This window comes from Pararge aegeria, chromosome 7, assembly GCF_905163445.1.
Source record: "Pararge aegeria chromosome 7, ilParAegt1.1, whole genome shotgun sequence".
NCBI lineage: Eukaryota > Metazoa > Arthropoda > Insecta > Lepidoptera > Nymphalidae > Pararge > Pararge aegeria.
This window is the reverse complement of record NC_053186.1, coordinates 11,382,023-11,409,812: the sequence shown is the minus strand read 5'-3', so window position 1 is coordinate 11,409,812 and position 27,790 is coordinate 11,382,023. Positions and strand designations below refer to the sequence as shown.

The 27,790-nt window shown below is 35.5% G+C and overlaps 1 protein-coding gene across 7 annotated transcripts; it reads right to left on the bottom strand.

Annotated features, from left to right (window-relative positions):
* Window positions 1–4,733: 4,733 nt before the first annotated feature.
* On the bottom strand, window positions 4,734–27,753 carry LOC120625260 (cleavage and polyadenylation specificity factor subunit 6). 7 transcript variants are annotated; one of them, XM_039892267.1, is made up of 15 exons: window positions 27,613–27,753; window positions 27,289–27,501; window positions 20,386–20,601; window positions 19,495–19,606; window positions 18,303–18,523; window positions 17,451–17,615; window positions 16,435–16,569; window positions 14,991–15,084; window positions 13,684–13,785; window positions 12,944–13,041; window positions 12,464–12,730; window positions 11,147–11,352; window positions 10,777–10,824; window positions 8,018–8,119; window positions 4,734–6,856 (listed from the first exon to the last, which is right to left on the bottom strand). In XM_039892267.1, the coding sequence occupies exons 1-15, from the start codon at window positions 27,676–27,678 to the stop codon at window positions 6,664–6,666; spliced, it is 2,238 nt and encodes a 745-aa protein (XP_039748201.1). In that variant the 5' UTR covers window positions 27,679–27,753; the 3' UTR covers window positions 4,734–6,663. The 7 variants fall into 7 exon arrangements, with proteins under 7 accessions (XP_039748201.1, XP_039748202.1, XP_039748203.1 ...); XM_039892268.1 differs by having other exon boundaries at window positions 4,734–6,853; XM_039892269.1 differs by having other exon boundaries at window positions 12,944–13,035.
* Window positions 27,754–27,790: the final 37 nt, after the last annotated feature.

Here is a 27,790-nt window from a genome sequence, read left to right as displayed (position 1 = left end):
TTGAGTGCGAGATTTTGTATCTGTTCAATCGCGTAAATGCCAACAAATTACAATGCTGTTGGCCTGTTATATATCATATTTCAATGATAAGACAGTCAATTTCATTTATATAATATGTTGTTGGTATGGTCATGCATCTAATTAGCTCTTGGTGTCTCTTTTCACACTAAGTGGGGTCAGCAAGTCACGCCTTCTTCTTCTAATCACTTCTCTCAACTAACTATCCACTCTTTTACACAATGTATCCAAGTTTTCTTCCGAATATTTCTTCAGATCGGCTTCTGTGTCCTTCTACATACATATTTAAAATTTTGATGATAAGCACCTAACTTATTACTTCCAGGTATTCTTATGGGTACAAAACTCAATACAAATACTTCTGTGTACTAATTTTCTTACTGGTAAGTGATATAAAACAAACGCATTAAATTTATATTTCTTTAACCTTCAAACTAAGCCCCGTAACATCTAAAAGGCTGGAAACAGTGGGCTTTCAGACTTAATTGTCCGATTCGAAATCTCGCGAAACAAATGTAAAATAGCAATAAAACCTAACTGATATTGACGCCCGAAATGAAACAATAAAAGTTTTCCAGCCGTAATGGCGTAAACCTGTGTATAAAAGTTCAGCGAGCCGTGAATGCGGGCATCTAAATCCGTGAGTTCAAAATGGCCAAAGCTTTACGACTGACAAAGTCATTTTAAGTATAATTGATTCTCTGTCTAGTGGTTAATTTTACATGCTAACCACTATACAGTGTTTAGCATTAATGGCTCCGTTCCGCAAGGTCCTTGGTTCGATTCCTCCTGATTCAAGAATTGTTAGGTACTGCAGTTTTCTTCTGTTCACCCATCCAAGAGCACATTAAGTCGTCGGTCTCAATATGCATGATGAAAGTAACAAAGAATGGCTAAGATATTGTATTTATTATCGAGAAAAAGGTATTTCTATTGCCGAATTCAAAATGACGTCACGTCTATATAAACAAAATTTTGTACCTATTGCTTGAACTTCGAAAATCTCTGCGTATACCTATCAAGTATGTAGTGATTTCAAAGTATGAGTTGCTAGTCAGTTGCTAGGTTTGTTATTATCAATACTAAAATCAATAATCTTTAGCAATGGAACATGGGACTTACTTAGGCAAACAAGTACTTCAGTAGAGCTCTTATTTGCCTATGACGTCTCGAGTGCGACCATTACACCCGGCGTTCCCTCAGGAACTAATTGTATCTATTATCCCTACTAATATTATGTGTAAGTTTCTATGTAAGTTTGTTTGTTACGCTTTCACGCAAAAACTACTAAACCGATCCTCATGAAACTTTGTAAACATATTCTTGGAAGTGTTAGAATTAATATAGGATACTTTTTTTGCCGACATTAAGCTAGGTTCCTTTGGGAGAGGGGATGAAAGTGTTTGACGATTTTACACCATAACTCCGACAAATTATAACCAATTTAAATAATTATTGTTGTATTATAGAGGTGTTTAATTTAGCGATACTGGGTACTTCACTTAATTTTTTTTGAACTAATTTGAACGCCACATCAAAAAACAAAATCAAACGCAGACGAAGTCGCTGGCAACAGCTAGCAGCTGCAAATTATATCATAATATACACCCTGTATATTATGATATAATTTGCAATTTATTTCAACAAAACCATGAATTTCTGTAAAAATAAGATATTGGTTGGAAATAGTAGATATTCAAAATTAGTCATTTTAGTGATAATAACTTTATGTGTGTAATCGTTAAAACCCACCTACCAGCATTTAGGGCAGCGAACTCTTTGTTCTAGAACCCTTTCTCGTATGGTAGAAGATTCCTGTGAGCTGTGCCCAGCAATGGGACGTTAAGGCTGATGATGATGATAACTGAATCAATAAAAAGGTGAACTTGCATTGTACACCACAGGCAGTGGCGTGCATAGAGGGTATGCACAGGGTATGCAGATTTTATAAAATCAAGAAAATCTCCAGTACGAGTTATGAACAACTTATGGATAGGAAATGTAAGAGTTATTAAAATTCTACCCTTAAGTATTCTGCATACCCTGTGCATGCCCCCTATGCACGCCACTGACCACAGGTAAATATAAATATTATACTAGGTACAGATAATAATAAAAGCTCGGTCGCCGATGACCCGATGAGTCTTCTAGAACGGCGATTCCCAGAATCATAGAAGCTGAGCTTGGTACGAGATGAGAAGAAGTTCCGGCGTGAAGTACTAGAGTTCCGGTCCCGTTTTCTGATGCAAAGTCTGTCCACCACCTTGGAAACACAACGTACCTAAATCGATCGTCAGAACTTTGTGTCTTCCCCGCCCATTGCCGCTTTGTTTTTAAATAACACATATTCTCTCTGGTTTGATCTTATCGTCGATCGTACCTTAGCTCTTTCAATCGCCCTCTGTGTACTGAGGTGTCAAATAATGTTTGTATTTAATTAAAAAATTATTGACTTCCATATAAGTAGTTAGTTGACGGTTATAAAAGTACGTAACAATTTCCAGAGCTATTGCACTGATTGCGGGAAAACGTATCGGTTCATAGTTTGCGGAGATATGGAACAACATTGTTCAAAAAACATTCACCTGAAATTGAAACCTTAATAAATAGGTTTCAATTTGAGGTGAATGTTTTTTGGACGTGAATTGAGTACTCAATCAGTTTAGATCAATTAAGTAGATATTTATTCTGAACAAGAAAGCCTGTCAAGTTAAGATTAAGATCGTAAAATTAATAGACAGAACATCTGAAGTACCTGTACAGACATTTTAACGTTTCACGGCCGACAGTAATATTAAAGCGATCACCGAATAGAGGCGGTAGCGGTTTGATGTAGTAGCGAGTGATGGTGATTTACATTAGGTATAAAATATTATTGTTATCAAGGGCGTGTCGTACATGGACATCGTTTTAAATAAGGCCTAATTTAAAAACCTGAGTCTAGACCCATGCCCTGAAATGGATCGTTAATGGAACGATGATGGTGATGATAATGATGATATATTGTCTTTCGGGCCTCCATTCTGTTAGCTTCATGAGAAATGCGTCATCTCGAGACAATTGTAGATATTGGTAATTATTTTTGGCGTCCGGACTACCGATCGCGCGTTGGAAATCCCTTGTAAATTCCGCACAGCGACTGCGACCGCCACCGCCCTGTGTTTGGGGGACGCCTAACAAAGTGAATGGGTAGGTATCTGCTTAAATGTTGGTCCTCTTAACAATTTACAGTTAATTTTCTTACAAGTGGGTGGGTTGATTTTACGATAGGCTCTTTACTTTGAGAGGGAAATTATAAGATTCTTGCAAGCAGATATTAACTTGTTTACTTTATTATACCTCTTAAGAATTCGTAGGTACTTTACAAGGTATATTAGAAAAGCTAAAAAACAAAACAAACAAAACAAACTTTAAGCCTAAAGTGGTAGAAGTGACGCGAAGAAAATAAGGAATGTTAATGCAAAGAACTGCAGTAAAATTGACCTCAAAATGTCACAGACAGAGGTACCTCCGCCTATAGTTCCAACCCCACATAACCACTCCGTTTCCCCAACGGAACTTCCCCAACTTCTCTGTAAGTATAAAAAAAAGGTATATCTTAAAGCGTGTCACCTGTGAGCAAACCCTGCTTTATGAATTTGAAAAAACTCTCGTCTTCGCGGGTGAAGACCCTATGTGGCTTTAATTCTTACCTACCTACACAAGGCTTGTGACATTTATGAGATTTGTCCATCCAAGGTCGAGGCAAAGACCTGTGTTCAATGAACTTTAAGAAGCAAAACCTAATACATGAGATTATCTACTCAACCGCGAGCATTTCTGATCATATTTTCGTAAAACGGTATTTACTTGCCTTCAGATAAATCGATATTGCACAAACCCAAAACTTGTCCTAAGTAGGTAGGTATGATTGAATGAATGATACTATTTTGTTGTACATCACAGAAAAGAAGTAGTTAGAGATAGAAACATATTAGGGCAAGAGGGTACAATTTGGTGACCTCAGTGCTACGTAGCGATCTCTTCTAGAAAACCAAAGGCGTAAAAGGAAAAACATACAATGGTATGAGGTACCTGGCTCTTAGTAGGAAAACTCAAAGTAGTAATATAGCTTTTCGTGACAGGGGTCGCCCGTGAAACTACTACCGCCGTAAAGTCTACCATGTTTCGGTCTGAACGGCGTGCAGGCTATGTCCCTCGCATACCCTGCGAAGTGTTGCTCTGTTAATATTGGCTATGAGTTTCCAGTCACAATCAGGTGGGCCATATACAAGGTCGGTTTTTAAGCTGTCATTTGGATTAAAACAGAACCTAACCCTAAGAACAATGAATGGGATAGAACGATTGGAACAATGAATAGTCTTATATGTGGTTAAGTAACAGCTCTTCTACGACCTTATACAATAAAAAATCATATATCATTGATAGATTTTAAATCCCTCTAACCGTAAGTGTCGTACGCGGCGACTGAGGAAACATAACGGAGAAGGGCAGCGGCGTCCTCTGTGCGACTACTCCCAACTACTGCGATCAACAAACCGTCGTCCCAGGCTAGTGATTATGGGCATAACCTCCGCTAGGGAGAGGTTTTAAGACCGGCGGTGGACTGGGATAGGATATCGAGAGATTTTAAGTCCTTTGTTTTACTTCCATCTTCCATTCGCCTGTCGTATAACCTCAACTCAACATTATCGTGAAATAAAAATAAAATAACATTAAAATTATACATCAATTTCTTTTATTGAGGAAGTAATCCTAAAAATCAGTGTCAATTTATATGGAACATTTCCATACGAGAAATTCTTACTTACTAGAGCAAACTAACTAACATCTACCTATTTTATCAAACTCCTATTAAATACCAGTGTACATACTCAAATAAAACATAGATTAACATAATGTCTATGAAATTATATAAAGTTTTCAACACAAATAATATACCTAATAGATTTGGTGTTAAGGTTAAGACAAGGTTAAAATTAACCTCAAAACGTTGGAATGTTCATAATTAAATTATATGAAACTATTATGAACCAAGAGCCCATGATTACCAGATTTACATAGTAAAGTGTAGAGACAACGGGAATTTTAACATATATTCAAAACTATCTATAATCCTAGAAGGGTTACGTCTAAGTCTGTCAAATGACGTAAGAAAAATTGGATAACGATATCAAAATATTACCCAAAAGTGTTATTAATCCAACAATTAACTTTTTATTACGTCCAAACACATTCCAACTGCCAGACCTTTTGATGGTGCTTAACACAATAACTATGCCAGGTAACTTTTTAATTTAGTTTTATTAGGTGCAGTTCAAAATCTGTCCATATTATATAACCGACCAAAACATTATGTACGATTTTAGAAGTTATACATACCAGGAATAATGTTTGGACGCGAAAGTGTGGTAGCCCCTTTTTAGTTCAAAAAAGGAAACTTCCATACATAAGAACAAAGAAAAAAAATTACATCCTAAATACTATTATATAGATCTGGTCATCACGGAATCCTTTTTTTAATATTTCTTATGAACTGATATATTGATATTGTCAAATAAGTATAACTTTTCAGGTATGCACAAGTTTTTATACTGCTACGTGATAAAAATTATGTGATTTGCGTCTAGGCTTACTGTCTTGTTACATCGTTATGATAAATAAATTGTGTCAAGAATTTTATCTTTTTATAAACGTTGAATAAGAGCAACAGATAACGTTAAACCACTTTATTATGAATCTATGATATGAAATAACAGCTTAGTAGTTCCCTAGACACCGACAAAATTATTGCAATTGTTTGTACATCACCACTTTGAATTATTATTAAATCTAACGAAAATAATTTTAGTAATTATGTAAATTATTACATACATTTTCATGTAAGATATATACCTTTGTTCATAGGATTTTTAAAACACGCATATTAGGATCATACATTTACGCGACGTGACTTTGAAGTGGCTTAAGTGATCTACAAAGAAGTTTGGGTAAAATTGCATAATTTGTATAAGTCCGTGGCCTCGTTTTATTTTTATAAAAAATAACACAATAAGACATTTATGTTATTCTTTAATCTGGCGTTAAACTTTAATATCATGCCACTTTTTACAAAAATTATCCAAAACCCCTTTTTATAATAAGCCATTATTGAAAATGATAATGTGAATACAGTATGCAGACTGTTAGCACGAATGTTCTAAGCCCCAAGTGTAACTTTTCAAGTTAAAGTACTTAACTATGGAGTAAAGTTGCGCCAGCACATTTCCAGCACAGTTATCATTTCGTCCTTTTGTATAGTCAAAATTATCAGCTCCAATAAATTTAGATAGCTTTACGTCACTACAAAGTTAGGTTTATTTATTTGATAAGTTACACTAGAGGCACTACACGGCTAGCATGCTGGAGACATTTTCTTGACTGGGAAAGGACAAAATAACCAAAGTTTTATCCGCTCTCTGAAAATGATGCATGGCTGTAAATAATATCAAACGGGGCAACGTTCTCCTTTTCCCCTGTTTCTATGCCTTGAAAATTTATTTTTTTCCTTGTCAGTGGATATAATAATCGGGTGATACGATTTTTGTCTCCTGCCTATGCTACGCGTACTGGTCACTATTGTGCTAGTGGTGCTGGTGTATGTAGCTAGTGCCTGGCGTCCCGGCGATGTTCGCGGTCGCGGTCACGGTCCCTGTCCGCGGGTGGCGGGTCCCGCTCCCTTCGCTCGCGGTAACGCTCGTCGTAGTACGGCGCCGCCGCCGTCCTGCTCTTGCTAGTGCTGGTGTCACCCGCACTGCTCTCTACCGCTGGCTCTACAGGGCTCGACTTGCGTGGCCTACTAAAAAAATCAAACTTAAAAAAAAACTCTGCGCAAATCACAGACGGCAGAAGTAAAACTTCTTAAAAGTAGCCTACGAGATATTCTAGATGGAAGTGTTAGGAGTAATAAGATATTAATGTAAGACTAGTTATTTACCAAGCTTGAAAGTTATTTAATATTTTATGTAAAATTTTGTATTGCATAATATATTACATATTATTCTGCTTCAATGGTAACTAAAACGAAATGTGTTATGTATTCTGTCATTTATGAGTTTATTAGTTATATCGTGACACATTTTCTTTTCTTCGAGTTTGAAATCTCAAATATTCTAAAAGAACAATTGATAAGCTTATTTAAAAATAAAAGATTATGCATATTTAAAAACAGTACCGATTTTAACGGTTACTTGATTATTTTTTTTTTTTTATTTCAAAATTCTTCTCCGAAAGTAGTGCAACGGAGGGTCTAAATTTAAGGAAGTAGTTTTTAAAATGTTGGTAAACTACCATATTTTGGTGCCCTTAACCATGGTAGGAAGATAGAAGAGCTGTTTGATATTAGGGCATGAAAATCATCATTAGGCCTTGTTGTCTAAGTTAGACGACTCAAACATTGTCTGGGAGGCATTTTCTTCTGTGACTGTACAGACCAATTCGTGAGCGACAATTTCGGACACTTGCTACAGCCATAACTAATTCGCACTGCTCCGCCTGTTCCCTCTCCTCAGTGCATACGTTATATATTAAATATCTGAAAGAGTTTTTAACTAGGTGGAATGAGAAGTTTAATGGGAAAATTTTATATTTTAAAAATTGTACAGGAAAAATCGCTCACAAGGTATTTGTATTGTGCAGACGATTAACAGTCTTTTATTCTAGTATTATGCGTTCATATAAAATTTGAACAAGGCAGTGATCGTTGTGATGAGTACATTCATAAACTTACAACTGAGGCTACAAACCAATGTCATGGACATTGACATGGACATTTCAAACCAATTGTCATGAAAAACCAAATCATTCAGGGCAATGATTTATTACTTGAACAAGTAATAAATCATTTTATCTAATATTTAGTCGTCCTATTGTTATGAGAGAAAATGGGTAGACATATTTATTTATGTGTGCACGCGCGTATCTTAGCCCAGAGCCCCAAGTATATAAATTATACGCTTACCTCTCCTCCGTCCGGCTGTGTCCCCTGTTGTAATGTTCCGCACGTTCTCGCTCCCTAGACCTGGACCTATCACGTTCCCTCTCACGGTAGTCCCTGTAGTATCTGCAATTAAAGAGTGTTAACCAATTAACAAACTAGTAAAATACATATTATCTTAAGAATATACAAGGTCATTGGAAAGGTGTACTCGGATATTATTACTCATAAAAAATACTACTAATAGTCGATTTATAATTTTAATAACCATAATTATAACAACAGTATTTATATAAAAGTAATCTGAAAAGTATTGACAACCCTAAGTACGTGCAATATGCGTTTGCACATGTGTGTGCATTATATATTTATATTGTTTAGAATTCTTATCTTCTTCTCCATAGCCTAATAAGCTAAAAGTTAAGCTGATCTTATGGTAGTCATTGCATTCATTTTTATCATAACTTCGTATGTGCCGTTCTTTCTTTAAAAGTATTGATCCTGGAAAGAGTATTTCACTATAATGAATAATTCATATATTGCACCAAATCTTTTGGTCTGTCAAATTAACTGTTTCTTGCTACACATTAGTCTAAGATCAGTGTCTAAATTCTAAAATTATCAATATCATCATCGTTTTAACAAATACGTCCACTGCTAGACGTAAGATTTGTAAGAACATTTCGGTTTTCTGCCGCTGAGTCCGGCGACTCCCTCTCACCCCGTATGACGGCCGTGCACCTAATGGGGTCTACCAACACTACACTATTTTCAGTGTGATTTCGCCACTCTGTCAACTATTATCAACATCGTATTCATACCTCACCATTGCCACTCTAGTTCCACAACCCATTCTTTATTCAAAATACAAAATAAATATATATTGATATAATATATAAAATTAATTTAGAAAATAATAGTAAAGTAAGAGCAATAAAGTCTTGAATACACTTAATTTAACGATATTTAAAAAAAACCTAAAAACAACCAAACAAATCGTAAAATAAATAGAGGAAAAGTATCGGAGGGATTTATATATAACGTTTATTCATGAACATGACATCAATTAATTAACTAAATTTAGAAAAAAATATTAAAATAAGTTCGTTTGTCTTTCTTATACACTGTGCCAATTTCGAATTTATGAAATAAGTAGGAAGTGTGTCATGCAGCACGGGACAAGCCGTGTTTAGCCGGCAGTTAATCTGTCAACATTGTGACTGGCGCACTATACGCATACGGGGCCCACTTCATAAGCCACTCCCACCAAAGCTATGATTTCGTTAAGGACCATTTTGGAGCAGTAGTTATGTTTCTATGTTTTTTTTTCGCTTATAGCAAGCACATTGCGGAAGATCTGTTTGGTTACAAATTAAACCGTATAGGTTCCCCTGCTTTTCGCGGAGTATAGCTTATTAAGCTTGACTGCACTGTACACAAAAAGTTGACATTACGGCGGAAGTGAAACAACTACCGTGATCTGGACATTGCGAGAACCAATCATCGCTTGCCCGAATACAAGTTTTTTCACGACTGCAGCTAATTGGACTGTTTTATATGAGTCGTTTTTCGATCGATCACGAGCTTCTCTTCAAGGTAAAAGCAAGAGATTTCAATATCTATCCTGAAGCTTACTCGGAATCGTGCTTCTGTGGTTGGTTGAGGATAAACATTCCCCTTATTTAGTTTTATGGTTTTTTTGTCTTTTTTTTTTGTTTGTATACATGACATTAAATGCTAATTATTTACACACACATCAGCTAATGATTATATGTAATCATTTTTAAATGTTAAATGTGTATTTTGTAAGTGTGCCTAATAAATAAAAAAAGGAAAACCTGCCTTCTAAATACCAGTCTAATAGCGTATATTTTGTATGTCTGTAAATATTTAAGTAATCGTTCTTTTGTTTCATTAATCCTGAAAAAACTCTGTTTGCCTGTTGCTACGCTTTAACTACAAAATAGAATGTGGCCAGGAAGTAAATAGCATCCTAAGAAGAGACATGGAATAATTTTTATTCTGGAAAAACAAACGGTTTCTGCGGTATTAGTAATAAACCCAAACAAATGCGGTCGAAGTCGCGAGCAAGTTTTATTTTATACAAGGCTAGTTGGAAAGAGGGTAATAAGCCGACGGTATATTACAGTATTCATACTAATGCAAAACTTTGGCCACGTATCTTTTTTCTGAGATTAATACTTTTATCCTCATATAACCTAACTTATCTAGGATTCTTGCCACCAGGTGTTGTATTTTGTGTTCGTATTATCATATTTTTCATATTACGTATGGATATAAAACAAAAAGAAATTATATGTTTTTCATCTGACAATTATCAGTTTTCAGACAATATGAGTTCCCTAAACGTATACAGCAACGACTTATACGTTTACGCGAAATGTTAATAGATAGGTCCTAGATAATATTAAAACATTCATAACTCACAACTCATACACAAACACATATACTCGTAAATGTAAATGAAATTTCAAGTCAATGCAATTATTTAGGGTTGCCATATTTTATTTTAGATTTCTTTAATTGAAATTCAGCAGTTTTCTAAATCGAATTTTAATAATAATTTTATAGGTAGTACCTTAAGAAATCCCTATTCTAACTAGCCTTGTATACTCAGTTTTATTCTACGTTGTTAGGAAAAATAAATTGATCAACATTACTTCTACTTATTGCGTTTGGTGTAGAAATAGATCACTTCTAGCCGTTACATACAGATAAGTAATGTACACATGACAAGGCCTATTGATAAAAATAAGTCTTACGCATCACGGTCGCGTTCACGATCACGCTCCCTCGACCTTTCCCTGTACCTGTAATCAAAGCGATTACTTTCAATTCAATTGATTTACAACTGTGGGGACTCTATTTCACACTTTCAGTGAATTTAATTTTACCACTGAAATAATTTCGAATTTATTATTGCAATAATTTTGTAACAAGTGTAGCCCTTGAAAACTTACCTGTACAGATTTGCATCTGCCTTAGAGTATATTTTTTCTTTTTGAGCGACTAAACGTCTCGACGTGCTGTAATGCGTCCTTGCATCCCTTAATCAAACAGTATGCATTGCATCCCAGTCCGTCTCATGTAGTATACATAAGAGAGACAGGGATGCAAGAAATATACACTCACCTATCCCGATCTTCTCTTTCACGCGACCTGTCCCTATAGCGTGACGCGGACCGTTCCCTCCTTCTCGGGGCACGGTGATGTGCTCTTGCATCCCTCTCCCTCGAACGCGATCGCCGTCTCTCTCCCCCATACGACTTAGTCTCAACGCCGTGTAAAGTATCTTGGAGCGAAGAGATCAGTATCTTGCACCTATCATCATGTGCGACCTGTGAAAAATATACAAGTTAACAAACAAATAAAAATTATGTTTTTAAGACTAAGTTCGTCGTGCAAAGATCTTGGGATACAATTTTGTACGATTAAAGTTCGATATTTCAAAGTATTTAAATAACTCTAAATTTAGTTTCGTCAAACTCGCGTAAATGACTTACAGTTGCTGGGAAAATACGGAGTGCGTTCTCACACAGAAGATTTTGGAGCATACACGCATAAAGCTGCTCAAATGCGGGCTGCCGGGATTTAGCAATTATTATCAAAAGTGAGTGACAATAAACGGGACAAAGGGAATATTGTAGTTTGCGAGATACGCGGGTGGAGACCACCTATTCCCTACACTAAGCTGGAACTGAGACTCTTAGTTATAAAATTATTGCTCACTAACTCGATACATCGGTTGTGATTGTTAATGGCGTTATAGCATCATCATATCAACCCATTACTGGCCCACTACAGGGCACCTTCTCTTCCCACAATGAGCAGGCTTTAGGTCATTATCCACCACGCAGGCCAAGTGCAGTTTGGTGGCGTGTTAAATTTTTATGAGAATACATAGAGTACACTATGGCCTGCAAGTTTTCCATCACTGTTAAATCATGTGCTGTTTAATTGCTCAAAATACACAACACAGAAAATTTAGAGGTGCTATGGGCACATATTTATGATCATTTCAACCTGTAAACATCCACTGCTGAAAATAGGCCTTTCCCAAGAAGCGCCGCTAAAAACAGTACTCATCCAACTACTCCCCGCAACTCTCTTTATGTCGTCGATCCATCGTCCTTGAGGGCGTCCCATATTCTTGCTTGTTCATGGTCTCCACTCTAGAACTTTTCTGACTGCCAATTGCAATACATATCAACTTGCAGAATGTTTTGTGCTATGTCAGTTACTTTGGTTCTCCTGCGGATGTTCGTTTCTAGTTCTATCCTTCAGGGAAACTTCCAACACACCCTCTTCATTGAGTAACTTTAAATTTGTAGATAAGTCCATTCGTAAGCGTCCACGTTTCTGGGCCATAAGTGAGGACGGGAAGGACACACTGATTGAAAACTTTAGTGGGGTATAGACGATGAGAATAGCTTAGGTACAGTCAGTTACCTTGCTCTGCTTGATCAGCGAGATGGCGGTGACCAGCGTCTCGATGGCGGACGCGTACTCGCCGGCCGCCGCGTCGCTGACTGCGCGCGCAATCGCGCTCGACGACACGGTACGGTTGCGGCCCATCACCTCCTCGAACTCCGCTTCGCTGATGACGGGGTGCGGCGGGTGCACGGGGTGGGCGGGGTGCGCCGCGTGCGGGGCTGCGTGCGGTCCCAACGGGGCGGCGTGGTGGGGTGGACGTGCTTCTGCGCCACCGGGGTAGCTCTGTATAGATTATTTAAACGTTCTTATTATTATTTTTTTATATTTTTTATTTACTTAATACTTAATTAAGCATAGTAATTACTGGTATATGATGCAATCTAAAATGGTAACGTGCTAATAGTGCTGGTAACTTAGTATATGGCATTTATGATAAACCCATATCCACCCCTTGTCGGTCTCCATAAAATTAACATATAATTTTTTTGGACTTACTGTTGGTGGTCTTCCGTACGGTTGGCGGGCCCCTGGCGGCGGGCCCTGTGCAGGCGGCGGAACTCCGTGAGCTGGATGACCGTATGGAGCCCCTGGTCCTGGCGGAAAACCAGTTTAGTTTAAGACTAATACAATTAAGGTGAGCGAAAAGGAAAAATACGCTTGCACAGTAATCTCGCAACTATTTTGGTTATCATTATCATCTTCACTTTATTCAGTTACCAAAGCTAGGATTAAAACATTATAGTATATATGGCCCTAATTTGTTAAAATATCGATAGCGCGATGTAGGATCTAGTAGCGATATCTAGTTTGGTATCGTGGGGACCGCCACAAGTATTTACAGCTCTGTTACTCCACACTACTCAGATTTGAAGTCTTGGATTATATTTCCTAGAGCAGAAAATTATTCTCTACTACTTCTCAGTACGAGTCAGTGATAAAATTTGCCTTTTTTTCTAGAGAGTATGTTTAAGTCGATGCGTGACGTCTTTTATCAAGTGATAATAATAATCGATAAAACCGGGAACAACCCATTGATGCAGCGGGTTTAGGCTTTAAATACCATTTCTCATACCTGTGAACTTTATTCATAGGATGATGTTTGATCTCATGAGGGGATTATTATTTTGGCTAACTACACTCATAATGTAATAATGATCATGCTTAAAATAATGTCGAAGATGATGATGATGATGATGACAATTATGATGCTGTTAATGTTGATGGTTGGCAATTACCGGGCGGTGCGGGTTGCGGAGGTGGCTGCACGGCCGGCGCGGACTGCACTGGTGGCTGTTGGTTAAAGAACGCTGGGTTCACGTGCGGCGCTGGAGCTCCACCTACACAAAATTAGAAAAAAATAAGCACCAAAGCCAACTTAAACAGAAGCATTTTTAGCTGAACCAGTTTTTTTATGTATAGTCAGTAACAAATATATTTGTTACTTACTATACATAAAAAAACTTATATATAGAACCAAACATATGGCCCACACCAATGGTAAATGGAAAACAATCGCATATAATCAGACCAACCCTTCGCAGGGCCTACAAAGTGCCGCCGTATGCCGATCAAGTCCATTAGGTTAACCATTAGGTTAAGTCTCATGTGTCCATAATTACACTAGCAACAAAGTCCTTCAGACCGGAACACAGCAATTCAGTCAGTCAGCAATTCAGTCATATTGTTATGACCAACAACTAATGTATTAATAACAGTATACACTTTTCAAAATGAAAAATATCTTAATTTAAGTATATAATATGGCATATAGTATATGGCACTTATGATACGTACATTATATGGGAAATGTGTACATGGTAGTAAGATGATGGCGATAACCATATTCGTAAACTTAAAAGTAAAGCTACGAGGGTTCCAACCGAGTCCTGGTTTCATAACATACATAGTATTTGAACAAGACAATGGTGCGCCACTATGGCTACCGTAGTACCTTAAGTGCAACGGAGAGCGCAACAGTACCTAGCGCGCCAATGATTTATGACAGCGCGTGTAGAGAACGTTTAACATTATTATCATCTAATAATTAATGGCGTTTCTCAAGGCTATCGAATTTAACCTCGAATTTAGAATCGAACGTTATCGCCCACGTTATTCATACTGCTTATTTTTCGATATGCAGTGCATATTTTTTTTATTGGAGCTATGGTGATGCGCTTCGGTGAAGATGTTGCTCCGAGTTGACGGTTTTGTGCTCGGGGACAGAACCACTTCCTTTGGAAAATGTAGATATTATGGCTTAAGTTTGTCAGAACTTCGATAGCGCGATGTAAGATCTTGTGGCGCCATCTAGTATGCACTCTTGGCACTATCCCGTTCTTGCAATGCATGTCTACATTGTGTACTGTATACTCCTTACTGTTTCTTTTCCTGTATGTTATACGTGCAATAAATTGTTTCTTCTTCTTCTTCTTCTAGTTTGGTAACGTGGGGACCGCCACAATATTAATGTCATAAGGCTTCATAACAGCGGATGATAGCACGGGTGACCTTGATAATAGCAGTGAACATGTTTATGTCTTACCTGGATGTTGTGGTAGCGGTGCGGGGCCTCGGGGTGGACCTTGCTGGTGCGGTGGCAGCTGATGATGAGGCGGCGGCATGCCTTGCCCGGGAGGCTATAAATAAAATATACTGTCAGTTATCAAACAAAACTTATAAAATTAGAGGCAGGATTTTATCAAACCGATCATTAGAGTGTTTAGATAGACTACTTTTTATTTACACTATATTTTAGTAGATTAGTTCAAAGACACACTTTATATCAGGGAGTACGTTTATATTTATATTGCCATCGCATGCTTTAATAGTATTTATGCATAAGAACACGAAAATCATTTTTAGTCTGCTTATAAGAAGGTTCAGATGTGCTATTAATATAAACAAAGAAAAGGTGGCAGACTGATTGAATGATCTATTAACGCACAGCTTAAACCATTCGAAGAGACTGCTTTATAAATGTGTAGAGTTAAAAGCATAGGACAGTGTTAAAAAATAAATAACAAAGCCTCCCATGTGTTAATTTGGTTACTTGTAAAATTTTTATTCATAATATTTTTACATATGAAGTAAATTGATTGAATAGATAATATAAAAGTTTTACCTATTTATAATCCATCTTACGCTACCAGTGTCTTTACTTACTGTACTTTCATCGATGTTAACTGTTTGCATTGTATTGAATTGTTTCAGCGATTGATCCTATTACCTGTGGTTATTTTCTTGAAGCCACAAAACCACTCACGCTAAATTTGATGAAAACATTGATATAAAAAAACCAAGATCGATAAAATAAAAAAAAAATCAAAGGAAATATAAATGTTACTTGCCTAAGTTTTAAACAAAGTTTCTTGTAACAAATCTTTTTTCATAAAAATTGTTTAACAGTGACAATAAAGTTCAAATCCACCTCTTTGTCTTGTTTTTTCACTTTTACGATAATTTATTTGGTTTCGTAATATCTTGGATTTTCTATAACAATAGATCAATAGTATAGACAAACGCCTTTGCACATGACAACATTTTCGCGTGTTGTAATTTTTAAACGTTTTAAAATTAAAACTATAACACAGGTTTGTTACTGATGATGAAGGTGGATTTTGGTGGATCTTGCTAGCCTAGAGGATGCCTATTCAATTTTGATTTTTACGTACTAGGATAGGAGGTGGCTAGAACGGAAGCAAAGGCTTTCTAGATCTTTACATTAGGGACGTGCTTACTCTTCAATTACTTAGGTGCAAAATGTGATATTTCTAACTACATTTACCTATTAGATAGCGTGAAAATTAACGACGATTTATATAGAATCGAGAGAGCGTCATCCAGTGACGGTATTGTTCCCAATATTATAAATCTTAGTTAACTTACCCGCGATCGTATAAGTAAACGTAGGTAGGAAATCTCACAGTAGGCACTCTTTAATTTCTTCTTAACATAATGTTGTCATGTGCAAAGGTTCCGATTCTTACCGCACGCGGCGAAAGCGCAGGCATATGGTGCGGCCCGTGGTGCGGTGGGGGGCCGTGTGCGTGCGGCGGCATGTGCGGCCGGGACATATCGGGGTCGCTCCAATCGCCGCCTGGACCCGGTCGACCGGGCGCATTCTGCATTTGCAATAACCCGAAGCGTGAGGCTCCTCCAGAGATGTCGGTACACATAACAACCAGTTCGATAGAACCAACCAGGAAGCCAATCACCAAGCATATAAAGACAACTAGCGAATCGATGCGCGACATTTAATCGCTCAAGTACCCACACGTGTTTAGGGAGCATCGTCATCATTTTGCAAGTTTACTTCGGACACACATTTGGATCAATTTGATAGAAGCACAGTAGTCGTCAAGCTTGCTGTCTACATGTCGCTCGATACTTTTAACACAAGTATACATGTTTTTCAACTTTATGGAAAGTCGCTCAACTTGAGATTGATATGTGACATCTATGATGGCATGAGGAGCACAAATACTAAAACGAACGAAATAACAACATGGCATTTAAAAAAAACTATACAAACCTTATACTTTAGTGCCTGTTTTTCCTTATCTATTTAGACAATGTAGTGTCTTGTGCAGAGAAATCCAGTGGAGCCTTGCGTAAGTGATGCAAAGTCCTTCGTAGACCGTAGAAAGTTGAATGGGTCGTTTTTGACAACCATAAAACTCTTCGGCGAACATACAATTTCATATTCATATTATAATCTAGTTGCTCTCATAAACGATATACATTACCGAACAATAGTTTTGCTTGTACTTTCTTTTCGGAACAGTACTCTTAGCACGAGTTTGTATGTCTTGAAATATATGATCAAGCTAAATCACTCTAGTCGTTACAACAGCATTACTGGTCGTCGCTATGGTTAGGTTTTGCAATATGCAGACGTATAAAGTCACTCTCATAACAATTTTGTTTTCGAAAACTATAAAAACTCGTGCTATGATACTGAACACAAGCTGTGCAGTACTAAAAAATAACGGCAAATACATACTGCATGCGACGACGGCGGGGGCATTTGATGCGGCATCTGGTGTTGCGGGGGGCCGTACTGCGGAGCGGGGGCTGGCATGTGATGGGGCCTAGGCCAATCGGGGCCTCCACGCGGGACACCTGGGGGACCTCCGGGAGCGCGTTGCATTTGCGGCGGTCCTTGGAACTGAAGGAAGTACAATAATTGATATTACCCATACAGCATCGCTGACCCACAGGAATCTTCTAAACTTCTCCGAACTACTAAAACTGTTTATCTATTAAATCGAGAAGCTACTGACAACACTAATGAGAACAGAAACGTCTATAGGAGGAATTCTCATATTATTCCTAGCGTAACCGATACGCTCCGAGTATCTAAATAATCGAATCAGAAGTGAGATGTGTATGTAACAGCAAAGCTCAGAATACATTTTCAAGCGTTGATTGCAATGGAGTTCCAAGGTCATAGGACCGATGAACGAAGGACTCTGAAGCCACGCTTAGGTATAACTTTGCTAAACAAATAGGGAAGCGTGTCAAACGGACCCACTGTGTACAAGTAACAAGATTCGCTAAGCGTTAGTACTGCACTTACTAAAGATCGTAAAAGTATGAAAAAGTATTTTTTTCTAATAAGATTGTTAAAAACTACATCTGCAAACATACATTTTGTCAGAGCTGCCAAATAGGAACGCACTTTTATAAGTCTTCAAAATTCTAGCATTGTTTACTTTTGAATATTTATTTAAAAAAATATACTCCTTTTGCCTAAAAGATCTCTACCAGTGAAAGAGGTCTCTCCTATAAGTGTTTTCTTGTTTAATATTTCTCACTTATTTTGGCCGGTACTTAATAAATAAACTAGTTTTACCTGCATCGGCGGTCTATGTTGAGGGGGACCCTGGTGCGGCGGAGGGCCCTGATGCGGAGGCATATGATGTGGTGGAGGGCCCTGGTGTTGTGGCATGTGGTGCGGAGGGGGGCCGTGCGGCCCTGGCGGAGGCCCTCGTAGCTGATGATGGGGCCCTGGCCCAGGCATCATCATGCGCGGGCCATTTGGACCTGGTCCATTGGGCCCACCTCCAAAGAATTCTATAGATGGACACATGAACGAAAAATTCGAAATTATATGCTTTCCTGATTAGATAAGACAGCCCAACATGAGTATCTTTATATGCCTACCTACACAGGTTTTTATTAAGCTAAAACGGTACATAATACTTTTGTAACTTTTTATCATACTCTTAATCTCTGTCGTTTCACCATTGTCTTATTTCTGGGTAAACCTCTTTTTGAGAATATCCTAAACGTTAGGGATGAAAGTGCTTTTTTATCATAGATATAAGAATGAATAGATGACGCGATGAATGGCACTAAGAGGGGTTGCATTCTACTGCATATGCTGCTAAAACATGTATTACATAGGATATCACAAATCGAAACGAATCGAATTGCAAATTCTTTGATGTCTTTACCCACAGCATATTAAATTTAAAGTAAATTTTAGTAAGGCAACTGAAATGTTTTTAATATGCCTTATTCAGATAAACGCTTTGATACGATTAACATTGCATGGTTGACACTTGAAATTGTTGTAAATAGTATGTTATATAAATATTTTGCACCTTTAGTTCGTATCTCGTAATTTAATTGGTTAATAAAGATATGCGATTTTTAAGAGACCTTCTTAGTTCATCAAATTCCAGACATTACTTTTCATTGCTGGCAAATTCTACTTTGAACAAGATTACAATGCTCTCGATAAAATTAATGCACGATGGCAAACGTTGTCATTTTCGAATATCAAAAACAATAACGTCGGAGTAAAATCACCTTACGTTACTCGTTTTAAAGACGTAAATTCTGAACTTACGGTAACAACGCCTGCTTCAGAAGTGCTTTCAAATTTAAGCTTTTAAAACAAAAAATATAAGTGCCGTTATTACTTGGACGTTACTATTTTTTGATACTTGAAAACAAATATAATTCCGTGAGTAAAATTCTTTAAAAAAAAAAAAGGTAGGTGCAGAATTACTTTCTCAAATAGTAGTTTTGTTATATACCTCCAGGATGCGGTCCGGGTGGACCACCAGGATGCGGTCCTCTCATGCCGGGGCCATTGGGCCCCGGTGGCGTTGACCTTGTCTTCGACTGACTCTCAAATTGATTCAACGCCTGTGAACGTACACCTTAGATTACCTGACATGCCTAAAACTTATGATAATTTATTGAACCATTTTTTATATAAATCAAGCTTAAATACTTTGTAATAAAACTAGCTTCCAGTCGAGATGAAATATGCAACTACTACCTTGAACTACTACTGCGTAACTCCAAGAATAACATACATATTTATAGACATATTTATGCGACAGCAGCAATCGCAGTTGATTTGTTATAATTTTTTGAAGAGTCGTCTCTGAAACTCTTAATTAAATGAGATCTATTTGAAACTTAAAGAACACGATTTTAGATTAAATCCCTTCCCGAATAGGTATTGCAAGTTGATGTGAAGAAAAAGCTATGCAATAATGGAATGTATCATGAAGCACCCTTTCAAACTATTATTGCGGTGGAGGATGACGTACATGAGCGGTCGTATCAGCAGGGGCTATTCTGTATATAGCCCACTTAGGAAAGTTGCAATCAAGTAACGGCCAAACCATTTTATAGGTACATTACGTCATTGTAAAAGAGTTGACATGAAACTCAGTTGGAAACTTAGGTTTCAGAATGAAAAATATGGATACCGTTGGTCAAACATTCCAGTGGCTATGTACTTAAAGAACGTGGTGCCAAAGATTGATTTCATAATTTTTTCACAAATTTCACAATATATTAAGCACAATAGTAGGATGACCATGGATTTCCAGCTTCGTAATATTTTAGACCAATTTAATTTTTGTGTATAATTGTATTTAATGTAACGAAATTAATTTTAATAATATAATTACCTGTTTAGTGGGCAGCGTTATAACGGGGTGCTGACCGTGGATTTCCTTCTTGGACAGTCGATCGAGGACCATCCTCGTGGACTGGTCGGAACCCAGCGATATGACGCAGAATCCCTTCGACTGTCCATTTGCCCTGTTCTCGAAGAACTTCACGTCTTGAAAGTCCGTAACGCCAATTTCGGCGACCGCGTTAGCTATGTCTTGATCTGTCGCCCACTGGAAAACATACGCATCCAAAACTCAGGGAAATGCAATCTCATGAACGCGAAGCGAAATAGAAAACACATACTTCACTGTTTTGTTTATTTTCGTTTTGTTTATTTTTTCTTATCAGTGTCTTGTATACCTCAAATGATACCACAAAATAAAACCCTACATAATTTTTTGAGAATATCGGTAAACTAAATCTCAAATTAATTCCGACCGCGAGAACATTGAGTAAAATACTTCTGTTACCCACAACATGCGCGCAACATTCATCATTAGCAATCATTCCATCTTTCCATATAAAAACAAGAAGCCATCCATCTGTCTACTAGCCATAACAATCGTGCCTATTAAATTATCCCTGATATGAAATATTGGGTGGAAAGGAAACAGTTTTCATTTTAACCATTCTTTTATTTCATTATCACATTGATATCGCAATTTTAACCATATTATTTCAAAGAGGATGAAGCAGTGACACACTGCAATTAAAACAAGAGCAAAATACGAGATCGAATCCCCTCGACAATATCGAAGGCTAATAAATTTACAAATCTAAAAAAAAACAATGGTCCTTACTAATATTTACACTTAAAGAATATTCAACAGGATAAATTAATTCAGCCATTTGAAATTTTATAGGAGACCTTAGTATGTTTAATTTTCGAGATCAACAGTAATTTTAAATTTATTTATTAACAAGATTATCTAAATTAGATATTAATACCCAAGCACCAGATATAAAACTTGCTCTTAATACTTTGAAGTTTTGATTCAAACAATGAAATTTTATTTAGAATGAATTCTTTTAATACATATGCATGACAGTTATATTTAACATATATATTTAGTAATATTGGTTAACAAATGTACGATGATACTTGCGGAAAATACAAGCCAATGCCGTTATAAATAGTGTATAGATACCGTTTTTCAAAATCGAAATAAACTACCGTACAATTCGAGTTAATACATAAAATTAACTTAACCGACACATTCCATAGTTAAACAATCCTTGCAGATGTTTAAACGCTAGTTATTTCAAATAGCCCCATAGTGTATAGAACCTAACAAACACGTCGACACAGAAAACAAGTAATGCACGAATCACATTAACTTCGTGATGCATAATAAGGTCGATGGGAAACTAAAAATTTCATATGAAAGCGTGGACTCATCTATCATGATACAGTGATGTGAGTGCCTTTATATAAAATTCATTGCTTCACGATCGGCATTCTTAGGCATCACAATATAACTTGACAATGACTAATGGAAATCCAGCTTAAGAAACTACAACATCATCCGGGACAGGTCGCATTTCGAAGAATACACGACATGTAAAAGGTAATAACAAAACTCGGTACACAATTATCAAATACTACAACTGGGTACAAGCATTTTCTTACCTTGTTGATATAACCTGATAAAGGAAAATATTCAGTTAAAGTACATTTTGGTGCCAATCAGGATTTTGGTTGTTGATGCTCAAAAAGAAAATTGTATAAACCGTCATACAAATCCATCAGCCAATATCCTGGTTTAGAATAAAAGCATTGAAAATAAATAAAGCACATCATCTACGTTGTCAAAATAAATAATTTTATATTGTTATGAGTTGATGTTAAAAAAAATTATAAAACATCTTTATAAATGATTGTTTACTTTTAATAGTCTAAACAAATAGCAATTATTGGTCATCAGACACCATAAATCAAATTTAAGCATTGAAATGTGACCAGTAACAAGTGAATTGTTTAGTATTTTTGTGTCAGTAGTTTACATCCTACTTGTCATATTATAATTTCACAAAAATCTTAAACATTTTACTTTATGACACTGTAATAAAATGTTAGCTTTATGGCTCACATTTTGAGGCTTTGAGGCTGGAGTCAGTTTTGAGTTAAAATGGCGTGTGTATACCACATTGGCCACCCTGGATGATAACATTTACCATCAGATATAAAAGTGGAACTTTCGCACAGCCTAATCCACAGGGAATATAGATTTGAAAACGAAAGCACCACTTTAAGATAATTCAATTTAGTAACTTTAGAGACAACTGGATTATATCCTGTGATTAAAACGGTAGCCTTAGTAATTTAGATTTAATTGTGGATATATATTTACTCTCATGTCTATGTCTATATAACAATTACATAACATACGTTCCGGCGATGCCCAGTCTCACTATATCGCACCCGCATTTTTATCTGATCAAAAACATCACTCCTCCTTGTAGTGCAGAAACTTTGACTAATGAGTTTTGTGCCTTTATCAGAGTAGCAATTCGTCAGTTATCTAGCTAATAGATTTTATTTTTGCAAATTCTTCAAGAATAATTTAGAACTACTCCAAACTTAATTATATAATTATTTTTTAAACTCTTGATGAATTTGACCTGCTACATATCATCCTGGTATATTCATGAAGACAAAAAAATTATATACTATAGATTGATATGCATTAAGAAAATTGTAAATCACACACTCCACTATATTATTAGAAAAGATTTAGTTTAGTTTATAAAAATAAACTTAAATATCTCAAATTAAAATTAAGTAATTCATTATAAAATTTATCTTTCCTGGCTAGGTCAATGGAAATCAATGACTCAATATTTTTTAAGAAAATGAACTACAGTATAATGCACGGAAACAGATGTGAGCGCGACATAGTCAGACTATAGCAAAGTGACAATGCAAAGTCACAGGAACCAATTTTGCACTAATATTAAGAAGCGGCATTAGTGCGATCAAATCGAAAAACTGAAAACTGTATATTCAAAATTATAAATAAAGTTCAATTTGATAAGTATATAAGTAAATAAACTAAACTTCCTTCACCATACTCTCATTTACGCACACAAGTTCAGATAAACCATAAAACCATATTTTAAGAGATATCTACAAACTCCCTATAGTGGTTTGCATACAGTGGAACTCTTAATACCTGTATAATATAATGCTAAGAATCAAAGTAAACAATGAAAACCATCAAATTACATTGTTTGTTAGAGAAAAATAAAAAAGAGAATCTGCGCTTCTAGCAAACTTTTACTAATACATATTTTGTAGAAATATAAATGATTTATAATAATAGATCTATCTCACGAAGTCTGTTTGGTTTAGATGGTTGCTAAACTTTCCATATAACAAAATTCCAGTATGAAGCTTGATGATGATACCGTTGCAGTTCAGCATTTTATACAATACTAGCTGTTGCCCGCGACTTCGTCTGCGTTTGATTTTGTTTTTAAAGTATTCAGTGTCGCTAAGCCTTAAATGAGTATAGTAGTATTTATATATAACATGTGAGTTGTGACTGTCGATTAATCATAGACAAATAATTTGCAATAAAATAAAATTGCGACTATAAAGTGCTTATATTAGGCCTACTTGAAATAAATGAATTTTGAATTTTATAATTAAAGACCTAAGCTATCCTATCTCTTAAGTTGGACCAGACTGCTCACGGTGTGCCAATTTAATTTAAAATCGGTTAGGTAGTTTAGGAGTCCATCGCGGACAAACATCGTGACAGGAGATTTATATATATTAAGATAATACAGCTGAAGTATCTAAATGCATTATAATTTCACACCATCTTTACTGGCCAGGTTCTAATGAAATTTGGAATGAAAGTTGACAAAGATTCAATAATTATGGAATAAAATATTAAATTGTTATATTATATTGTTGTTTAATTGATATACATTAAAATATTTTGGTAATATTTATTAACTCATCAGCAAGGGTTCCTAACGCACCCTGGTTAAAAAAAAAGTCCACAATTTAGATTGGTATTATTTTTTGTTTTACACAACAATAGGTTGTAGTTTGTTATTACATTAATTAATTATCAGTCATGTATTTCTAAATTTTATTATTAGCAACATGTCTTGATAAAGAAAATATTTATAATCATGTGGATGACTCAGGATTAACTTAAGAGAAATGTATTAAATTCAAAAAATAAATTTTAAATATGTATAAACTTAATTTTGCATTTCGTTGCTAACTCTACTATACATACAAACACTAACACACAAATACACTTGTGATAGTACAATGAGTCAATCTTTGTGAGATAGAACTGTGAAATATTAAATGTTGCGTTAAAAACCATAACAATTACATGAGGAAAGTGTAAATATCTCTTTCTAAAATCAGAGCCAAAACGTTCATAACATTTCATATGAAAATGAAAAATTCCCGAATTTATCAAATATAACCATGATAGATCAGACCACATAAGTGTCCAGTACTTTACCAATAAATATGATTAAAAACTAAATTGTGTATCTCAGATTGTTTGAAACTTAGAACAAAAGTTCTTATCACAATAAAGCAATATGACTGAATTTTTATTAAATCTTATTTTTGTGTATATTGGCAGCAAAAACAAGTCAAGTTATGCTTAAAACTATCTATTGCATTTAAACTAAACTTTAAACACCTATGAGCATTTAGAGTGATTGTAATAGTAAGAACTCACATACTCACTATTGCTATAGAATTAATAAATGTAATATGAGACTTTGACAAATGATAACATACCCATCATATAAACAAAACAGGATAAACAAAAAACCCACAACTAATATTTGGGGATATTACCAAAAGAATGTTTTTACTACATTATTAAAAAAAAACATAAATAACAGGTAGATTGATATGTGAATATAGGACTTCCATCAATACAACATATAGCTAGTACAATTACATACACTGCTTACTCACTATTTTAAATATTTGCAGTGCTTATATTATTAATTGTATACTCATTTAATTGAAAACTCGAACTCTACTGAATTTTATAAATCTTATTTTCAACAAAAGAACAAATTTCCCTTGTAAAATACTAAACTCAACTTGTTTTTGCTCTAAATTTATATAGCAACATTTAAATTTTAAAAGAATTCAAATGATTTGATAAATGAAGACAGGAAAATTTTTGTATTCTAGCAGTAATCATTTTACAATTTACATACACATTTTACTGAAACGATTCTATTTTTAGATACATAGTAAAAATGATGTTATGAGAACTTTACAATATTAAACATATTATAAAACAGTTTTTGATTAAAATAAAAAATTTCCTGACCTGAAATGTTGCTATATAAAAGTTTTATATGCATTTTTAGCATCATTGATATAAATATATAGGCAAACATAATAGAAAATCGTATTATTAAAGCCACTACATTTCATATTTTCAACAAAATGTAATGACACCTAAATTTCTGTATCAAATAACCAAATGAATAAATTCATAGTCAAATAATTTCTTAATGTCTTGTAACATATCTTTACACTTTAAAGTTAAATGCTTCGTTAAAAGCATGTACATTAAATAATCATTTAAATCTATAAAAGCCATGTTTCTTATATATAAATTAAACTGCAACTACAGTGATGAAATAAAATATGTGGAAACAAATGCTACCTGGGTCATGAAATAACAATATAAGTTACGAGACAAATAAAGTGTTAGTTGCTAATTTAAGTTTTTTTTTACAAGTAGATATATTCTTTACATTGCATTCCCTAGATATACAAGCAATTATATCTAACATAATATTATGCAAACCATTTTGCAACTTTCTTTAACACATTTATATTTTACCGAGCTATCTCTAACTGTAGTACATCACTGTTTGAGATTGTTATACAGGATGTATGGAAGTTTGTAGTCTTCATTAAGTTAATTTTATTGATGTACATTTTAACTTCACTAAATTGCCATGACTATGCATACCATACTTTTTACCTTGTTTTCAGCAAAAAGGATGGCTTGAATTAGTCCCGGTCAATAAAGAAAAGTTTACTTGTTTTTCAGAATTAGTTACATTAGGGTTTTATTATGGTAATATTTTATTTTGAAATGAAACTCTTTTAGGCACCATAGAAAATAGTAAATTAAAAGGATAACCCTAAGCACAGGAAAAACTATTTAAAACCAGGATCTATGCCAGCCACAATGCTGGCCCAGAAATAAATGTCAACTTGACCTTTATGCAAATCTAAGTGTACAAAAATGAACCAAAAAAGTTTCACTCCTTACGCTTGGTAGTTATTGATGTACGTGGACCTACTTTTTTAAATTTACTGTTATCAACCACAACTATTAGCTTAATTAGGTCTCATTCTTCTTAAATGGACAACATTTTTTTCAACTTGCTTGTTCTTTTATTGCATTATAAATAGGTGTTTTAAGTAAATGGAAAGTAATTTAAACATGGTTTATGTAAAGAAATTTTACAGAACAATAATATGATGCTATAGAAGCAGTTACCAGTCTTTAAAATTTTATTATACCTAGATAGTTACTTTATACTTAATTCATTCATTTGGTTACTTATCATAGGACTGCCATCTTATTGTATTGAATGAGCTAAATTTAGATTATACAAACTAGCATGTAAGTACTAACACATTTTCTTTTGTGTCAAGACTAAAACTGGACTGAGAACATTTATTAGCATAGCTTTATCATAAAGAAACTTCACAAACTACGCGTTAGGTTTTATATTCCTAAAATCAATAAAACGAAGAGTCGTTCATATCAACACTTATATGATTGCAGTCCTAATAAAATCCGTATTTATGCAACAGATGTTTCAAAAATAATAGTTTAATAATAACGTCCTATATTTACATATTATAACTAAAGAGAAAATCAGGTACAAACCCAAGTGAGGTTGCCGACGTAAAGTTGGAAGCGTCGGCCATGATGGCCGTGATTGGGAGCGTTGTGATGGTAAGGAACCGAACCGTTCGTTTCCTCCGGTGGATGCTGGTGCTGCGGCGGTCCAGTGTTGGGCGGCCCGTCGCCATCCTCGTTCTTAGACGGCGCTGCGATTACGTCGTCATACAAATCCACATTTTCCCCTCCAAAGTCGTCCTGTAACCCACGCCGATAATCGAGTTAGGCAACTTAGCAAAATCTTCGATTGCAACCCAAATATCTCAAACACCTCAAAACGTAACTTAAGTTTGAATTCCAAGTACTTACCTGTCGATTAAAATCGGATTCAATATCATCGGCGTACAAATCTATATCCACGCCGCCATCCGCCATTTTGCGAATTGAACGCGATGCGGCGCTATGAGCCTAGTTATGCTTTGCTCGCTTGCGGCTTCCTCTTTTGTCCGTGGTCTAGTTGTCAAAACTAAAATGTCAATTTGACATT